The following is a 20,711-nucleotide window of genomic DNA, read 5'->3' on the forward strand; positions in this document are numbered from 1 at the left end:
TTATTATTATTATTATTATTATTATTATTATTATTATTATTATTATTATTATTATTATTATTTATTATTATTATTATTATTATTATTATTATTATTATTATTATTATTATTATTATTATTATTATTATTATTATTATTATATCAAAACCTTTTGAACGTAAATGTTCAAGTATCGTCCGTAATTGCAGTTTACTGGAAGAAGGGTGGTTAATAAAAAGTTCAAATACTCATTAATAGCCATTTCGCCAATCGGTCAACGGAATTTTGGTCACGGCGATGGACTTCTATCAATAAACTACTCCTCGTTAAGTTCGTTAAGTAATAAAGGAATACTAAGTTACCCTTTGATGATAACAATAACAAACACACACAACGAACAAAGAAAACGATTGTGAATAAACTAGCTATTGTCTTTTATCGGTTTAAAGATTCCTCGGGGCATAGCCTCTAGTTGATCTTTAAACCCCCCCCCCCCAAAAAAAAAAAAAAAAAAAAAAAAACACTCTTTTTTCAAACAGTACACAACCAGTTGGATTCATCAACATTTGTTTATGATTACATAAAATGAAATGATTACAATCTAGTTTTTGATTTACTTTCGGATTGGATATCACTCTAAAAGGATAACTTCATTCATGCCTGAAGTTACATTGGTACCAATAAAATAACAATGTATATGTATATATACAATATATACAGTATATGTATATAACAAAACTTTTAGTTAGTCTCAATCAATGGCTAAATCATTGTTTGTCTCCTTGTCTATCGTTTGTTATAGGCAGGAGAGTTTGTAATTTCCAACGTCGTACAGGACATGACTGAATTTGTCAATTACCCTTTACTCCGTCAAGTTTTTTCTGCGCATGGTTGAATAGCCAGATCCCTCTGTTCTCCTAACGATCCTGGATACTGTTCTTCGTGTCTGAACACTGAGACTTCCATTGTTGGTTGTTCGTCACTAGAGTTTTGAACCTCGGGTCTTCAAGGGTGGTTAGTCAAGTTGATCTTAGAGGTAAATCTCCTGTCACAAAGTATACACCTGTAGGGTCTCTCTTACCCGTGTACCATGCACGGCATCGTCGGTGAGGACATTTAGTCGCCCGCGAACAGTACGTAAGCGGTCTTCATTGCCCTTGACTACGTAAAGATGGCGTCTTAGTTGGAAAAGCCCATTGTATTTTAAACCAATCAAAAACAGCATATTTTAAGCCACTAATGTGCAAATGATCCAGGGGAAGCGGGGTTTTGGCCTTGAGGACAGAAAACGGCATCAATTTTGCTAAAATTCTCGAGAAAATCGACCTATAATGATGGCAATCGAATTCCCCCTCGATAAAAATATTACCCATTTAGCTAGGAATGGCTTCATTTTGCTGTCTTGTCGGAGTTTTTTAAGGAAATCTGAGGGTAACTGGTCGAAGTATTAGCTCTCATGAATGGAATCACGAGGTAAGTTCGTGTCGCGAATGATTATTAAACATTCTACGATCTTTTCCGTCTTGGCATGTTGTGTTGGTTGTGTATCGCATCGCCATTAGAGGCTTCAGCTGTTTTTATTGATTGTGGCTTTCAAATTGGTTTTACATAAAGTTAGTCGCTTACTATCATAATGCTATGGTTTCAGAAAACCTCTACGATAACTTTAAGCAACTTAAATATTTTGCAAGCTTCTACAATAATTAGTATGAATATTATGTTTTCGTATTTCGTTTGCTAAAATAATGGAGTCTGCCTGACTCAACCGAAAGCTATAAGTAGTTACTTAATTTATACAAATATATTGCAATGATATCGGCCTTTAATTCTAACTTCTAACTTCATTGCTTTTCTTTGCTTTTAAGATTACGCCGTTTCTTCTCAGGAATAACGTTCCTGTTAGCCGGTGCAACGATCACGTAGTGATCTTGGATGATGGCTTTGAGGCGATTTGTAGCCGGCTTTGTTTGGCTGTGCGTACGGTGCAGGGCCTGAAGCTCATGGTGGATTGATTCGCCTCCCTGCTCCCCGAAAAAGCCCAAATGGAATCTCCAGCGCCTGATGAATTTCCACGACGTGGTGCTCCAGCATGTGTAACTTGGGAGGGAAAGACTCATCAGGAAATGTTTCGCGGTAGTAACCACATAGTAGTTTGATATCTTGCTCTGTTGGCGAAAAATAAGTCAAAATAGGTTTGAATATTCAGGTTGTAGAATGGCACTATTTCAATTCGTATTTACCCAGAATTGATAACTGTTCTTGGGACATCGGGGTCGCAGAATTGTACTTGAAGTGGCAAACACTGAATAAGCTGAACAACTGTTGGAATTTTGCCTTGACAGTTCTTGCCTGGCCAAGTAGTTCTGGACACTCAGTCTGGCAGACCTCAATGACTCTGTGGCAAACGGCTTCAATATTCTTGGGCTTTGTGAACAAAATGTGGACAAAATCCAGTTACTAAACCACCTGTCGTAGCGAAACAAATACTTTAAGATATGTTGCTATTTCAACCAATTATTTCGTTTCTAACAAAGGATTAATTTAGATTTTTATAAATAAAAACCTACCGCGTAAGCTTTCCAAGGGCAAACCAAGGTAGGCGGAGGTCAGCTTTCATGGCCAAGGCCTCTCCCTCTGGAATCTGCAAGATGAGTTCCTTGCCAAGGGCTTTCTTTAGAACTGCCTCGCGCTCCTTCTTCTCCTTTTGTCGCAGTTGATGGATAACCAGGGTGTCCATCTCCCCACCCGCGCTTAGCCTCCCACCGACCTTCTGTAAATGAGAGACCCTTCTTCTCAAATGCCGGACAGAAACCTCGTCATTTGGCTTTTGGGAATTTGGCGTGTGTTTTAACACCAATGACTGTGGATCAAAAACAGTAATTAGCTTATTTTGACAAGAAGAAATGGTCAAATTGAATGTTTTTTTTCGGGGGGGGGGGGGTGGGTGGGTATTTACCTTTCCGCGGCATGGTAGTGAGACGGTTTTGTCAGCTGAGCGCTTTAAAAGTTCTCGCACCACTGCAGTCCCCAGTTCGGCGACCTCCCTATTCATTTTCCCATCTCTCAGGTCTTTTAGGGCCTCGCTGATTGTCTGGGATGGCTGCTGTTGGGCGACGTTTGGGGGGGCGCTGCCTTCGCTTGGTCGACATTCATGTTCCCCACAATGCTGATATTGTACCTCCTTACCGCATCCTTTGCACTTGTATATTTGACTTTCTATCAGACCAAGTAGCGTATGGTTGAACTTTTTGATGTCGTCCCCGGAACTGAGGATTGTTTTACACACCGGGCATGAAGAGTTAACGGCAAGGGCTTGTGTAAGGCACGCGCCACAAGCATTATGCGTAAAGATTGTCTCGACCGGTTTGTCCAATAGCTCGCAGCAAATTGGACAATAGAAGTCGTCTTTTCGGATTTCGTTCAACTCGAACCGTTCTGAAAAATTATCAATCCGTCGACTTGCAATCTCTTTTGTCACATCGGCTATTTGATCTTGTAACGCCGCAACAGAGTCTACAAAGGAGATCCGTCGCTGCGCTTTTCTTGTGTTTCCACCACCTCGCTTTGACTTTTTTGGTCTTCCTCCTTTTCTTGCAAACTCTTCTTTTTCGCAAGTACTGCAAGTGTCAGTCTGTTTTTCCCAAAAAACGACCTCGCGAGTGTGGATGCGATACGACCGAAAACACTCACGACAGAACTTCGATGGGTGAATCGTCTGATCGTCCTTTTCAATACTCAAATTGTAGGTTTCAGCAAGAAATACTACGTGGCCCTTGCAATTATAACTAGTTTCGAACCGGTCTTTGTATTTCTTGAGGCGATTTCCACAAACTCTGCAAATTTTTTCAAGATTTTGTAGGTGAATACTGTTAATGCGTTCACCTTCCGAGGTCGCGCCGGCCATGAACTCCAAATATTAAGTAAGTTCAGAAATCAGTCAAAAAGCATTCGCGATACCGTATGAGTGTAGAAATGAGAACTGTAAAGGGGGGAGATTGCATTGAATGCAGTGGTTGCGATATAAAAACTCAGGCAAGATCATAGTCTGAACATGAAGTCATTTATTTTGCGCAATTTGTTTCCGCCATTAATTGCCTTAGCACTGTAAAGTAAACTCTTCTTATTGTTACAGTATTCATGGCACTGCCGCTTATAGCACCTTATCTGTGAGGTAATTTCCTAAATATTCTAAAAATGCTCATTGCGCACACTTGTCTTTCAACACTAGCTGGTACGCATCACGTTTTTTACTTCCAAGTATCGAGGAAGCGTGCGCCGAGCGCCGCGCGTTAGTCATTAACAGAGTTAATAACCACGACTTCCGGTCTGTTATTAAAAGCGCGGTCGCTCAGCTAAATGTCCTCTTAGCGGCTGTTTGAAATAGCCGTGCATGCTCACATGTTTGGCAACATATTCCGGCGTACAAAACATCTTACCACACAGTTCGCAAGTCTTGGATGGTCGGCAATTGTGGACGGTGCTCATATGCTTCTTCATCTCGCTGAACGAGACATATGAATTGCTGCATTTGTTACATTTATACTCTATCGGTGTTTGAAGACTTACTGGGGCTGTTTGTTGCATTTTCGGCATTGGTGGAATCATCACGTCTGGTTGTGAGACTGATAGATCTTCACGGAAGACTGGTTTAACGGTTGGTGTATATGCACTGGCGATTAGTTCAATAGCTGGTCCATCCACACCGACGGTTGGCTCATTACTTGGTGCATCTACACTGGTGGTTGGTTCGACGGCTGGCGCATCCACCTTGACGATTGGTTCAATAGTAAGCGCATCTACACTCACGATTGGTTCGACGGTTGGTCCATCCACACCGACGGTTGGCTCATTACTTGGTGCATCTACACTGGTGGTTGGTTCAATAGTTGGTACATCTACAGTGACGATTGGTTCGACGGCTGGTGCATCCACCTTGACGATTGGTTCAATTGTTGGCGCATCTACATTGACGATTGGTTCGACGGTTGGTGCATCCACCCTGACAATTGGTTCAATTGTATGCGCATCTACAATCACGATTTGTTCGACGGTTGGTGCATCCACCCTGACGATTTTTTCAATTGTTGGCGCATCTAAACTCACGATTGGTTCGGCGGCTGGTGCATCCACCCTGACGATTGGTTCAATTGTTGGCGCATCTACATCAACGGCTGGTTCAGTGGCTGGTTCATCGTTACTCAACGCTAGTTCAAAGTCTTCTGTTTGCTTTACTTCGCTTGATTATAGGTTTCTGAACACCGAGAGTTCCGTCGTTGGTTGTTCGTCACTTGAGCTTTGAACCTCGGGTCTGCAAGGGTGGTTAGTCAAGTTGATCTTCGAGGTAAATCCCCTGTCACAATGTATGCACCTGTAAGGTCTCATCTTCCCGTGTACCATGCTCACATGTTTGGCGACATACTCCGGCGTACAAAACATCTTACCACACAGTTCGCAAGTCTTGGATGGTCGGCAATTGTGGACAGTCCTCATATGCTTCTTCATCTCGCTAAACGAGACATATGAATTGCTGCATTTGTTACATTTATACTCTATTGGTGTTTGAGGACTTACTGGGGCTGTTTCTTGCATTTCCGGCGTCGGTGGAATCATCACGTCTGGATGTAAGACTGGTAAATCTTCATTGAAGACTGGTTTGATAGTTGGTGCATTTACACTGAAGGTTGGTTCAACTGCAGGTCCATCCACACCGACGGTTGGTTCTATAGTTGGGTCATCTAAGCTGGCAATTGGTTCAATAGCACATGCGTCTACACTGTCGGTTGGTTCTATAGTTGGGTCATCTAAGCTGGCAATTGGTTCAATAGCACATGCGTCTACACTGTCGATTGGTTCAATGGTTTGTGCATCTACATCAACGGCTGGTTCATCGTCACTCAACGCTAGTTCAAAGTCTTCTGTTTGCTTTACTTCGCTCGAGTATAGATGTCTGAACACTGGGAATTCCGTCGTTAGTTGTTCGTCACTTGAGCTTTGAACCTCGGGTCTGCAAGGGTGGTTAGTCAGGTTGATCTTAGAGGTAAATCTCCTGTCACAATGTATGCACCTGTAAGGTCTTTCCTTCTCGTGTACCATGCTCACATGTTTGGCGACATATTCCGGCCTACAAAACATCTTACTACACAGTTCGCAAGTCTTGGATGGTCGGCAATGGTGCACGGTGCTCATGTGCTTCTTCATCTCGCTAAACGAGACATATGAATTCCTGCATTTGTTACATTTATACTCTATTGGTGTTTGAGGACTTACTGGGGCTGTTCGTTGAATTTCCGGCTCTGGTGGACGTATCACGGCTGATTGTAAGACTGGTAAATCTTCATTGAAGACTGGTTTGATAGTTGGTGCATTTACACTGAAGGTTGGTTCAATTGCAGGTCCATCCACACCGACAGTTGGTTCAATAGTTGGGTCATCTAAGCTGGCAATTTGTTCAATAGCACGTGCGTCTACACTGTCGATTGGTTCAATGGTTTGTGCATCTACATCAACGGCTGGTTCATCGTCACTCAACGCTAGTTCAAAGTCTTCTGTTTGCTTTACTTCGCTCGAGTATAGATGTCTGAACACTGGGAATTCCGTCGTTGGTCGTTCGTCACTAGAGTTTTGAACCTCGGGTCTGCAAGGGTGGTTAGTCAGGTTGATCTTAGAGGTAAATCTCCTGTCACAATGTATGCACCTGTAAGGTCTCATCTTCCCGTGTACCATGCTCACATGCTTGGCAACATATTCCGGCGTACAAAACATCTTACCGCACAGTTCGCAAGTCTTGGATGGTCGGCAATTGTGGACGGTGCTCATATGCTTCTTCATCTCGCTAAACGAGACATATGAATTGCTGCATTTGTTACATTTATACTCTATTGGTGTTTGAAGACTTACTGGGGCTGTTTGTTGCATTTCCGGTATTGGTGGAATCATCACGTCTGGTTGTAAGACTGATAGATCTTCACGGAAGACTGGTTTAACGGTTGGTGTATATGTACTGGCGATTAGTTCAATGGCTGGTCCATCCACACCGACGGTTGGCTCATTACTCGGTGCATCTACACTGACGATTGGTTCGACGGCTGGTCCATCCACCCTGACGATTGGTTCAATTGTATGCGCATCTACACTCACGATTGGTTCGACGGTTAGTGCATCCACCCTGACAATTGGTTCAATTGTTGGCGCATCTACACTCACGCTTGGTTTGACGGTTGGTGCATCCACCCTGACGATTGGTTCAATTGTTGGCGCATGAACACTGATGATTGGTTCGACGGTTGTTGCATCCACTCTGACGATTGGTTCAATTGTTGGCCCATCTACACTGACGATTGGTTTGACGGCTGGTGTATCCACCCTGAAGATTGATTCAATGGTTGGTCCATCTACATCCACGGCTTGTTCAGTAGCTGGTTCATCCTCACTTAACGCTAGTTCAAAGTCTTCTGTTTGCTTTACTTCGCTTGAGTATGGATTTCTAAACATCGAGATTTCCGTCGTTGGTTGTTCCTCACTAGAGCTTTCAACCTCGGATCTGCAAGGGTGGTTAGTCAAGTTGATCTTCGAGGTAAATCCCCTGTCACAATGTATGCACCTGTAGGGTCTTTCCTTCCCGTGTACCATGCTCACATGTTTGGCGACATACTCCGGCGTACAAAATTTCTTACCACACAGTTCGCAAGTCTTGGATGGTCGGCAATTGTGGACGGTCCTCATATGCTTCTTCATCTCGCTAAACGAGACATATGAATTGCTGCATTTGTTACATTTATACTCTATTGGTGTTTGAGGGCTTCTTGTGCCAGCTATTTGTAAACTCGCTGCTTGTAAATGCCTCGCGTCTGCTTGCAAGACTAGATAGTCCTTCTTGGCCATTGGTTCATCTTGACACAACAGTGGTTGGACTTTCTTTGCTCGCTTGTCAGGAACTACTGACATGACTTGATGCTCATGTTCCTTGTCCGGTTTTGTGTTTTCTAGTTGTTGTCTGCATACTGAGTCATCTTTATGTTCCATGTCCTGTTCAGACTCCAGTAGGCGCTGGTTGTAAAATGAAAGCTCGTCACGCTTGTCTTGTCTCGAATGAAATATTTTTCTAAGTAGCGGGTTATATTGGTTGAGTACTTGGTTGGGTTGGGTTCCCTTATCTTGTTCCAGGTCAACAATCTGCTGGTTGAATACTGTTCCATCTGTACTTTTTCCATCGTTCATTTTCGAGGTTTGGTCTCCCGTTTCCACGACTGTTTCCAAAGGCTCCTTCTGTAGTTCTGAAGCTAGGGTGTCACTCTGTGTTCGTTTATGAATCCTTTTGATGTGAAGTGTTAAGTTGCTCTTTGAAGCGAGATGCCATCCACAATACTCACAACGGTACGGTCTAGATCGTTCATGGACCATCTTATTGTGTACCCAAACGTATTCTGCAGTACAAAAAGTCTTCTGACAGAGGTTACATGTTTTCGATGGACGTGTGTTGTGGAGTGTCCTCATGTGTTTAGACATTTCGCCAAACGATGCAAAACGACTTCTACATCTGGTACACTGAAAAGGGAGTTCTCCTTGCTCATTTCCCACTACCCTTAATCTCTGCTCATGTTCTCGTTGCAAAGCTGCTTCCTGAGACGATTGCTTTGTTAGCCCAGCTGGCCCAGTTGGTTCTTGCCGCCGCTGAACACCTGGTTTCAGGACTGGCTGTTGCGGTTGCCGAACTGGTGTTGAAACCGTTTTTTGCGGTCGCAAAACTGGTTCCGCTTCTGGTTGTTGTAATTGCAAAACTGGTTCCTGTCGTTGCAAAATTGGTTTTAATACCCCCTCTTGTAGTGACAAATCTGGTTCCAGACCCGGATCCTGTTGTCCGTTCATAACTTGTTTCCAAATCAGTTTCTGTGATTGTAAGGGTTCTTGGTATTGCACAACGTTTTCTGTGGGTTTTAGTTTTTCTCGTATTTGCTTTGGCTTCGAGTCCCGTTCATGATCAATTGCACGGCCAATAACAGGTCCTTTCAAGGGCGAAATATAATGCTTTGTTATTTTATGGAATTTTCTGATGTGGAGTGATAAGCTACTCTTGGAAGCAAAACGAGTTGCACAATACTCACACTGGTGAGGCCTGCTTCGCTCGTGGACCATCTTTACATGTACAGCAACGTATTCAGCTTTACATAATATTTTACCACATACATGACATGTGCTGGATGGCCGAGAATTGTGAACAGCTTTCATATGCTTGGACATCTCACTAAATGTTAAATATACCTCACCACATTCAATACAATTATGTGGGATCGCTATTTCAGCATAGTCCCTCGCATCCACCGATACTGGTTCTTGTACCTGGACAAAAGTTTCCACCAATGACTGTGTTGGACTCTCAGCTGATTTTTGAAACTGTTCGATTTGCTCTTTGGCCGATTCCGAGATTATTGATGGGTCTTTTTCTACTTCATTGCTTGCCATGGACTCTTGGGGCTCCATCAATAGTCTCACGATGGGGTTCTGATGGAGCCCCGTATCCCTTTCGTGAGTCGACTCTTGCTGTTCCAAGACAACCAGTTGGAAATGCGGCATTTCATTTTCTGATGCTTCAAAGACTGGCTGCTGCTGCAAGTCTTCTAGTTCCAGGACCGTCCCCCGGGTCCTTCTGAGATGGTTCAATTCTCGCCCACGTATTCTAAAGTCTTTTTGACCTGGTTTATGAGTCTTTTTTATATGGCGCTTCAAATGTGCTTCCGATGGGAAATTATATGGACAGAATTGGCATTGGTGAGGAGTTCTAGCCTCGTGATATTGTAAAATGTGCTTACTGACAGTTTCCGGCCTGGAAAATCGCTTGCCGCACAAATCACACTTCCTTGTTGGTTTACATCCATGGATTGCCTTCATGTGTTTGGACAACTCGCTAAATGATTGATAAATATCGCTGCACTTGCTACATTTATACCCTTTTGGGAGGCCCTGCTTGGTAGGCTTCTGTTCATGATCTGTTGTAATTGATGCCGGACCTTGATGGGCAATGACTGGATCGAAAGCATGCTCTTGTGGCCGATCAACTGTTCGATGCTCTAAAATTTGCTGACAACCTGATTCTTGCTTTATCACTACAGTCTCAAAATCCGGCTCGATCTTCACTACTACCGTATCCAAAAATGGCTCTTGTTCCGGCGTTTCTGATTCCAGAGCAGATTCTTGCTTAACCCTGACTGGCCAAAAAACTGTTTCTTTCAACATTATTTCTGACTCCAAATCATGGTCTTGCTGTGATATCTCGAACAAAGGATATTTCTGTCGTGTGAAAGGTTCTGTTCGTTCATCCTGAACCGCTATTTGCTGTGAATCTTGTTTATTCTGCACTGTTATTGGCTGCGAAACTTGTTCATCCGGCACTGTTATTGGCTGCGAAACTTGTTCATCCGGCACTGTTATAGGCTGCAAAATTTGTTCATCCAGCACTGTTATTGGCTGCGAAACTTGTTCATCCGGCACTGTTATAGGCTGCGAAACTTGTTCATTCGGCACTGTTATTGGCTGCGAAACTTGTTCATCCAGCACTGCTTTTGGCTGCGAAACTTGTTCATCCAGCACTGCTTTTGGCTGCGAAACTTGTTCATCCGGCACTGCTATTGGCTGCGAATTTTGTTTATCCTGCACTGCTATTAGCTGCGAAACGTGTTCATCCTGCACTGCTATTGACAGCGAAACTTGTTCATCCGGCACTGTTATTGGCTGCGAAACTTGTTTTTCCGGCACTGATATTGGCTGTGAAACTTGTTCATCCAGCACTGTTAATGGCTTGGAAACTTGTTCATCCAGCACTGCAATTGGCTGCGAAACTTGTTCATCCAGCACTGCTATTGGCTGCGAAACTTGTTCATCCAGCACTGCTATTGGCTGCGAATGTTGTTTATCCTGCGCTGCTATTAGCTGTGAAACGTGTTCATCCTGCACTGCTATTGACAGCGAAACTTGTTCATCCGGCACTGCTATTGGCTGCGAATGTTGTTTATCCTGCGCTGCTATTAGCTGTGAAACGTGTTCATCCTGCACTGCTATTGACAGCGAAACTTGTTCATCCAGCACTGCTATTGGCTGCGAATGTTGTTTATCCTGCGCTGCTATTAGCTGTGAAACGTGTTCATCCTGCACTGTTATTGGCTGCGAAACTTGTTCTTCGGGCACTGATATTGGCTGCGAAACTTGTTCTTCGGGCACTGATATTGGCTGCGAAACTTGTTCATCCAGCACTGTTAATCGCTGGGAAACTTGTTCATCCAGCACTGCAATTGGCTGCGAAACTTGTTCATCCAGCACTGCTATTGGCTGCGAAACTTGTTCATCCTGCACCGCTATTGGCTGCGAAACTTGATCACCCAGCACTGTTATTGGCTGCGAAACTTGTTCATCCAGCACTGCTATTGGCTGCGAAACTTGATCACCCAGCACTGTTATTGGCTGCGAAACTTGTTCATCCAGCACTGCTATTGGCTGCGAAACTTGTTCATCCTGCACCGCTATTGGCTGCGAAACTTGATCACCCAGCACTGTTATTGGCTGCGAAACTTGTTCATCCTGCACCGCTATTGGCTGCAAAACTTGATCACCCAGCACTGTTATTGGCTGCGAAACTTGTTCATCCAGCACTGCTATTGGCTGGGAATGTTGTTTATCCTGCACCGCTATTGGCTGCGAAACTTGTTCATCCGGCACTGCTATTGGCTGGGAATGTTGTTTATCCTGCACTGCTATTGGCTGCGAAACTTGTTCATACAGGAACATTTCTGACTCAATACCCGACTCTTGTCCAATGAGCTCCTCTAAAATCTGTTTCCGTCTTTTGCAAATTTTAGGGGGCCGTTGCTTACAATGCATCAATTTAACATGGCGCGTTTTTCCTTTTTTGCTAGAGAAAGGACATCCACAGAACTTACACTTATACGGCTGATTTCCTCCATGGCACATCAAAACATGTTTCGTAACATTTTTTGCCATCTTCATTACTGTTCCACAAAGATGACATAGACGGTTATGCCTATCAAAGCCAACTTTCGAGGGAAATTGTCTGTGACAATGTTCGCACCTGTACGGCCATAGTTTGTGGTGAACCATCCTTATATGTTTTGTCATATACTCGGCATTCTTGAACTCCTTGCCGCACAGATCACAGGTAGTAGGTGGGAGACAGTCGTGAACAGTTTTCATATGATATACCAAAGCTCTAAACGCATTATACCACTTGCCACATTTTCTACATTCATAATTTGGTAAAAGATCTTCCTGTGATTCGCTTTGCCCTACCTCAAGAGAATAAAGATTTGTAAGTGCGGAGGTGGCAGAAGGAATCATGTTTTCCTCCCCAACCATTTCAGGCTCTCTTTCCATTGTTACAGCTGTAAAATTTGGTTCTTGTCGCACTGTTCCGGGTATATAATCTTCCTGGACTAAATCAGGTTGCCGTCCCTCAATTTCCTGGACTTCATTTAGTCGTTGTCTTTCATACCTTTCGTCTTGCCCTTCATCGACTGAAGCTGGTTCCCGTTGCCCCTCGTCCTCCTGGATTTTACCTCCAGTGACGTGATTTGGAACCAGGTTCTGCTGTGGTAAGACTGGTTGAAAGACCTGATCATGCAGATATGGATTATGAATCATTTGAACTTGTTGTAAAACGGCATAGTGATGCAATTGAGCATGTATCGAAACTGGAATCTGATGAAGTGGAACTTGTCCCTGAGCAGGATTTCGATGTATTGGAAGTTGGTCCGTAACATGGATTTGTTGAGGTGCAACTTGTTCCAGAGGACTATGCGTCATCGGAACATTTTTTGTAACCAGACATTCTTGTATATTGACTTGTTCTTCAACTGATAATGGTATCAGGTCGGGATGGTTCCTTTTGATGTGGTTTAATACATCATCTTCGGACTGGAAATAGTATCCACAATCCTGACACTTATAAGGTCTTTTAGTGACATGTGCTGTCCAAAAGTGTTTTGACACATGTTCGGCGGAGGAGAATGTATGGTGGCATACCTCACAGTTATCTGAAGGCAAGTAATTGTGTGCAGATTTCGTGTGCTTTAAGAGCTCACTAAAATGAGAGAAAGTTACTTTGCACTTTGTACACAGATGAAATGCTTTGTTTCCCATCGTTGACGGCTCTTCACTAAAGGGTGTGTGTTGTTTCAAATGAATTGCCAGCAGATGGCTTACTAAGATCTTCTTTGATTCGAACTGAAGGACGCAGTACTTACATTTGAAAGGTCTAACTTCGTCTATCTTGAGTTGTATCTTCAGTTGGGTTAACGCTTGAGCAGAGTTATCTGCCTCAGGTTCGGAAGGGGATACCTTCTGCTCCGTAACCCGCCTCTGCACAGGCCGATTTTCAACTCCCACTGATCTCAATCCAGAGACCGGTTGCTGAGGCTGTACGCCTGTGCTTGAGAATTGTTGTTGCTGAACTGTACCACAAGTCAATTCCTGATGCATGTCCTCATGTCCCGGCGAGCTTTGTTTTGAAGTCCCTGCTACACCCTGTATGTTCCTCAGAGCTGATTGAGAAGCCAAACCCCGATGCCCTACTGCTTGCTCAAAAACAGATGCTTGAGCAGGAGTCACTCCTATGTGGTTGCTTTCCATGTGGCGAATAATACTTGTCTCGCACTTGAAGTAATAGCCGCAATACTGACACTGATACGGTCTCCATGTGCCATGACACAACATCATATGAAGAGCCAGAGCTTTAGTGGAGCTAAGGTAAGTGTTGCAGACATCACACCTACGTGACGGTGGGCGTTTGTGTACAGCCTCCAAGTGCGTCTCCAGCTCACTGGGTGACTCGCAGGCCTCGTTGCACTTAATGCAAACATAAAGACCTAGACTTTCACTCTCCTCTCCCTGAATGAATCGTACCTCTTTAGAACTGAAACATATGTTTTTGTTCATATGTAACCCAAGCACGTGCTTTGACAAACTGTTCTGTGATTGGAACTTACATACGCAGTAATTGCACTCGAAGGGTGCTGGGTGGTTATGAAGGGACTTCAAGTGTTGAGGGATATACTTTGCCAAAGTGAACACCTTGCCACAATATTCACACGTTCTTGGCTCTATTTCGTGATCGCTATCCAGATGCTTCGACAGATCGCTGAAGGTATTGAAGCGTTCATTGCATCTTTTGCATCGATTTTCCGTGACCTGCTTTTCTTGGGCTCTTAGCATCTGGTTATTTTGCATTTGCTGTGATGCTGAGAAACAGATCTTTGCGTGGTATCTCATTTGTCTGGAAGGAATCATCTGATTGCACTGAGCACACTTGAATCCGGGTTTATTGTGCACTTGCTCGATGTGTTCTTTCATGCCGTATTTGGTGAATCTTTTCTTACAGTAGTTGCATTTGACCAGTTTTTCATCGCGGTGGAACATCTTGACATGACTCAAAAGGTCGGATGCCGGAAATCTTCCATTGCAATGAGCGCAGATGGCTGTTTCTTGATCATGTGCTACTTTCTTATGCGACCCTAACTGACAGCTAGTTTCAAATTCTTTGTCACAATGGTCACAGACATAGATTTTCACCTTTTCATGGCTAACTTTCACATGCTCTTTCAGTTCATCCCAAATTTCGAAACTCAAGCCGCACTTTTCACATGTGTGAAGTCTATTCTCTTCTTGAACGGTCTCTTGTACTTGGACTTCATCAGGAAAGCCTACACCATCGTTAATTTCCTGGTCCGGCGATACTCTGTCTTCCGCTGAAACCTTTGCTCGAGGCGTGGTATTTATAACTTGGATATTAGGGTTTACCGCCATCTCATTTCCCGGCAGCACTAAACAACCTTCGGGATCTGAGTCAGAAGAGTCATCATTTTCTACCTTCTGCAGCATTTCGCTGATCACAGCAGCAAAATCCAACATAATTTCATCGCCAGGTGCTTGAGGGTTTTCTACACAATTTTCGGTGTTCCGATAGGCCTTTACATCTCTTAGAATGTTTTCTCTTCCCCTTATGACTTCGTCCTCACGCTGAGATGGTTTCTGCAAAATTCCCTCGCTATTCGGCACATCCCTCTGTAACATGTCGTGCCCATGACAAAGCAGGTTTTGATCTGACACTTGCCCTGCATACTTACTGATGGTTTTCTTGTTTGATGTTGTGCTTTGTGACACGTTCTCATTAGCTGTGTTCTCGCGTATCATTGTCTTGCTGATGGTACTGTATATTGACGTTTTTTCTCTGTGCCTGTGGCCAGGATGTGACATCTCTGTGTCATTGTTCTCATGTGCCATCACAGACGTTTCTCCTTTCTGTGTTACTTCATGTGATACATGACCTGTGGCTTCGTGTGAAAAATCGTATGGTATCTCTCCAGCTGGTAACCCTGTGTTGGCACTATACCGGTGTGCAGCATGGGTCGCTTCCGTAACTTTTGCTACCGGTTTTTGTAAAGCCCTGCATTTCTCTTCAATTCTGGCAACCTTGTGAGGTATAAAATTGGCTGTTTGGAGGCTGTTTTCACTCTCTCCTTTCTCTCCTGGTATTTCGTGTTTCCTAATCTCAGCTCCATTTCTCTCCCATTGCATTTGAAACACATCAGTGGTCCTCCTTAACCCAGAAAATTGCAAACGAGAGTCTGCACTGTAAGGAAATCCACGCTTTCTTTCTCTCGTACACTCTTCCTCTATAAGCCCTCGACCATCTCTAGTTACTTGAGATGCTGTCTCACTTGTTGATGCTCTCCCGCGCGTTGGAGCTCTTGAAGTGTCTTGCTCATTTACTACCATACTCAATTTAGGTATCGTTTTACAAGCTTTCTTGTCAGTCTCAGATTTATTCTTCAACTCTTCGCTGCATTCATCGTATGTTTGTGGCATCACTTGATCTTTTATCTGAAAAAAGTCAAGGGGCCAGTGATCGTGTGTATATTGTAATAGTTTCAGTTTTCAGTTTGTTTGTTTTACCAGAAAAAAAAAACCGACAAACACTGTACGAACACGAAACAAGCAAGCCAGCAATAGAGCAAAACTGTATATATCATTGATCGAGAAACGATTGCAGACGAGATTTAAAGACAGAAATACTATTGCTGGTAATTCAGCTCACAAGGAAAAACAATAAGGCAAGAAAAAAAAGCAAACTGTAAAAGCTTATGTGTCTAATTTCTTCATCAATTGGCGCAGCACGCAGAAAGGCAGTCTGGCAGTCAGGGCCAAGAATAGTCAAATTAAAATACTATTTATCTGGAAGCAGCATGAAAAGTTCAATCATTTTCTAAAGTTTGGATACGAATGAGACTTTTTGGTACTTTCATATAACAGTGTGACCCTTATAATTTGAACACTGATAACTTCCGGCTAACCTAAACTGACTTAAAGTCCAGTCACAGTCATATTGCTACTCTGATAACTCGAATCCCCACGAACTCGAACTGGCTTTAAGTTCCATACAGCCTTTTCTGTACTCGGATAACACGTTAAACACCGTTGTGTTCAAGTTAAAAGGGTTTACCATATACAGTGCCCTAGCAGGCATTGACAAATTGGGGGGGGGCACGATGCAGAAACAATAAAAAAAAAATACTGGGGGCACATCACGCCCCTACTGGTAATATCTTTATATTTTTATAATCATTGTAGGGGGGTCATGTACACCCATTTCCCCTTCCCCCTGCTATACACGTGTTAAAAGCTGCTATCTGAAAGACTGAAGACAACCAAGTTGCTCTACTTGAATAAAAATAAGCATTTTTGGCATATTACAGTTAAAAAATCACTTCTGTACTTCAAAGTACACATTGTATAATAAATATATAAAATATATAGTAATTTGCTGATTGATTATAAGAGAATCTATGCTTCCACTCTAAGTTATTCCCAGCTTGACCTTAGAATACTGAGAGACTGAAATACAAAAAAAGCCTAAAGTTTCTAACAATTTAATGCTATCATTTTATTAGTTTTTGGTGGTTTGCGAGTGGGATTATTAATAATACAGCAGCTTTCCTAACAGTAAGATAACAGTTTATATTAGACACTTTTTTTGAAAAGTAATAATACCCACCACAAAATTCTGGCAGCAGGGCAATGAAATATTATTTTGTATTTTCCATAAGAATTTTGGTGCCCAATTAATAATAGTGGCTTATTTTGAAATTTTGTATGGTGGGCCAATACAATAGTAAAAATTAGACAGAGGAAGCCAATAAAAATAACCCCCTTATCATATACTTACAAAAATATGTGTGTGAAAATTAAATTGTTGACAAAGTTTGTTGTAAAATAGATGCACCTCCTTATAAAGAAAAGGGTTCTATTAGCAACTGAGCCCTACCCACCCCCCTTCCTCCCATGTGACCACCCCCTCCCCTTTAAACTATGGAAGCAGGACAACAAAATTATAAGGAAATGACCAACAGGGGCGTGGCTGTACCCCCTCCCCCCCAACATTTTCTTAATGTTTCTGTATTGTTCTCCCCAATCTTTTTTGGCTGCCACGGTTCTGGGAGGGAAGTAAATAGGCTTTAAATAGCATGTTTTAAAGGTTAAAGACAAAGGAATTGATATAGAAATAGAAATATTAAAATTCTAGAATTTAAATTGCACATTTTCAAAATATTTAACCAAATTTTGCTTTCTTTAAGAGATTTGCCATAGAAAAGCTTCAGTTGTTATTATAACAGAATGGCACATCCAGGATACTTCACAGGGTGACTCAATTTATTCAAACAATAAAAATGTTCTCTAAGCCAATAGCAAAAAGCAAAATCGAATATGACAACTTTAAAGTACACAAGAATTAGACCTATTAGGCATATTCATATTCTCTACAGCCAGAACAAAATTTATCATAAAATCAAATACAGTACACATTAATTTAAATTGAAAAAAAAAAAATTTGAAACAGCATGTGAGCAATGAATTAGAATTAGACCTATTAGGCATATTCATATTCTCTACAGCCAGAACAAAATTTATCATAAAATCAAATACAGTACACATTAATTTAAATTGAAAAAAAAAAATTGAAACAGCATGTGAGCAATGTGTTGGGCATACAAATAATACATGCAAGGAATTAAAAAAAAATCATAAGCTTATGATTAAAAAAAATCATAAGCTTTTAGTTTTTAGCTCTCAATGTATCATTCTATTTAAACTATTATTATCTAATATGCAATCAACCTAATAATATTATTATACTTTAAAGTATATGTCAATGTACACTTGGAAAATTTCAAGGCTGAAAACCTGAGGATTCTCAGATAACCATGACAGTTGGTTACTATGCCAGGAGGGGAAAGGGTGGAGGAAGGGGCTTCATTGACGAGAGTGATCATCCAATCTTCTTAGGAGTTATTCAAAGATTCCATGGATTTTGCTATCCCTAGTTAACACTTATAAGGGAGGTGAGTAATTTTTGTGGCTGTATTGTCAGTAACTGAACGGTAGTCCACATCTCTCAGGATTAAAAATTGCTTTGATCAACACCCAGCATGCTATCAATAAGGGAAAGAATCACTGACCACACTGTCATTGCTATCCCTTAGGGTTTAATTTATCTTACTGATGAGAGAAAGGGAGAGAGAAATTTAATTGTAATTCATTGACTGTGACTGGTGTGATGAATGTTTCAGTGCAAATGCAATCTATGCAAACGTCATGTACAGTGGGGTAACAGCTTTGAAATTCAATCTGTCCTACAGTAAAAACAGATCAATGTTATATTGCTTGATTACACTGAAAACTGAATTCATCAAAATGATAAGATATTTCAGTATACAAATTAAAAACCAAACAGCAGATTTGACCAATCTTTAAAAAGAATTTTAAGGCACCACACTTTAATCTAAATAAAATTAATTTCACGGCTGGGTGCAAGACTACCCCGCAACAACTGTGATCCTTATGTTTTCAAACCACATTAGAGAAGAATATTTGAAATAAAAGCTATGGAGCTTATAAGGAAGGTCAAAGTGAAACAAAACATACAATAGGTAATAAAATTTCAATTTAAGTATACAATCTTACTAGTAGATATAATAATAGAAGTAGATGAAGAATTTAAAATTTCTTATTATCTTTTCAAAAGGAACAGCGAAATTTGACAAAAACCAAATTTGTCTAAAATCCTTGCTTATGTAAAAATTTGCCTGACATTTCGGTAGCATACAAGGCAAAAGAATTTCATGGCTGCCAAAACTTTCAGAAAATTTTGGATATTGTCAGATGTTTTCTCAAATTTCAGCAAATCAATACTGTAACAGAGAACTCAGAAGCTATAAATTGAAAACAATAGGTAATTTGTCTGAAGGCAGACCTCTTTTTCTTCTTAACTGTACTTGGTGGGAGTTATTGGCATCTAAATATTATGAAACTAATATTAAATGTTGAACTTTTAAAATTTTACAATCCCAAATAAAATGCCAGAATAACATTTCTTTTACACATTTTTTGTCTAAATGATTAAAATCATATTAAAATTTTTTCCTCTATATAATATTATCAAAAAACAGGGGTATATCAGCAAATTAAGATGACCAGCCATGGTTGACTGCAGTAAAATGATAACATTTATATTTTACAAACATTACCAAGTAGTTTCAAATTGCTGGAATTATGTTCAACATTTCAACTTGGGCCTGGGTAGCAGTTTTAGTCACATAAATTTGTAATAAGTGTTAAATACGGATCAATCGACATTTTTTTAACATGTGTGAGTGCAGCAAGTTTAAACAAATCTCCTTGAGAAAAAAAAAACAACGAATATCACTTACAACTTACTTCCAGAATATTTGAAATTCAAATTTTTTGATTAAAATATCTGCCGTATACCAATTCATTTGCATTCATTTTACAACAAGAAATAAAACGTCATTTATAAATTTCAAAGGCCTATATACCTCAAACTTCTGAAGCTGTGAACATTTGTCATACGATCCGCAATTCACTAATAAGTAAAACACATAAGTTACATGGTCGTGACCGTGAGGTCGTGTGCGCTTACAAACACACATTTAGGAGAAAAAGAAAGAGCCATAACACAAATAAATAAGAACCAATAATTTATTCTACAAAGGAGAGGGTAAGTGTTAATGTATTACCCTGAAATGGTCACAGTAGCGCACTTTATAAAGAACAAGATTCAAACATGAACCATCTGGGCTGGACGCCAAAATGCTTTTAAATTCAACATATCGTGAGGATCAAATTTGCTTTCAATGTCAAATTGGTACTTACTTGTAGTTTAAGGTCTCTTACTATGAAGGCAACACGTCTTCTTGTTACGTGAATATGGTGTTTTCTTCTCAGAGATTTCCAAATGTTTCGGTACCCGGGAAGTTCCCCGTTTATTGAATACATCATTTCGCCGCGAATCGCTTCAATGAGTTTACCATCAGAAATCGCATCTTTCCTTCGTAAGCCATAATTTTTTAATCGGCGCTTGAGTGTCGAAGTACTGATGTTTATACCATGCTTGTGATTCAGGGTTTCTACGATAGCCCTGTTTTCGAATCCTTCGTGAAAGTAGGCTTCGATGAGCGAGCGGATATTTCCCTCCTCAGCCATTTTGATTCGCGAGCCGCCAGCACTACCCAGTATGCCTCGCGCGCCTCTCGATTTTAGGGAAAACACGATAAGTGTGATAGGTGATGAATTGTCTCTTGTCAGCTATCATTCTCAAAATTCGTCAATACACCAAAACCCCGTTAACTGGAATGTGGATATCTCCCAGCTTTCAC

At 41.4% G+C, this 20,711-nt stretch overlaps 3 protein-coding genes and 1 long non-coding RNA gene across 4 annotated transcripts; 1 reads left to right on the plus strand and 3 right to left on the minus strand.

Moving 5' to 3' along the window:
• Window positions 1-529: 529 nt before the first annotated feature.
• LOC125557543 (cytadherence high molecular weight protein 3-like) lies at window positions 530-5,220 on the minus strand (the record flags this gene model as incomplete). The annotated part of the gene is made up of 2 exons (XM_048720215.1): window positions 530-1,068; window positions 4,369-5,220. Coding segments are annotated over 2 exons (864 nt in total), but the record flags the coding sequence as incomplete, so codon positions are not given.
• Window positions 1,073-2,553, plus strand: LOC125557296. The gene is made up of 2 exons (XR_007305213.1): window positions 1,073-1,452; window positions 1,845-2,553. It is a non-coding gene; the product is annotated as an uncharacterized LOC125557296 (long non-coding RNA).
• Window positions 1,843-4,367, minus strand: LOC116619070 (V(D)J recombination-activating protein 1-like). Its single transcript, XM_048719715.1, has 2 exons — window positions 2,936-4,367; window positions 1,843-2,839 (listed from the first exon to the last, which is right to left on the minus strand). The coding sequence occupies exons 1-2, from the start codon at window positions 3,881-3,883 to the stop codon at window positions 2,543-2,545; spliced, it is 1,245 nt and encodes a 414-aa protein (XP_048575672.1). The 5' UTR covers window positions 3,884-4,367; the 3' UTR covers window positions 1,843-2,542.
• Window positions 4,530-20,584, minus strand: LOC5510132. The gene is made up of 2 exons (XM_048719714.1): window positions 20,209-20,584; window positions 4,530-15,861 (listed from the first exon to the last, which is right to left on the minus strand). Exons 1-2 carry the CDS (start codon window positions 20,536-20,538, stop codon window positions 5,221-5,223), a joined length of 10,971 nt encoding a protein of 3,656 aa, XP_048575671.1. The 5' UTR covers window positions 20,539-20,584; the 3' UTR covers window positions 4,530-5,220.
• Window positions 20,585-20,711: the final 127 nt, after the last annotated feature.

The sequence above is a fragment of the Nematostella vectensis genome, chromosome 12, assembly GCF_932526225.1.
Source record: "Nematostella vectensis chromosome 12, jaNemVect1.1, whole genome shotgun sequence".
Lineage (NCBI taxonomy): Eukaryota > Metazoa > Cnidaria > Anthozoa > Actiniaria > Edwardsiidae > Nematostella > Nematostella vectensis.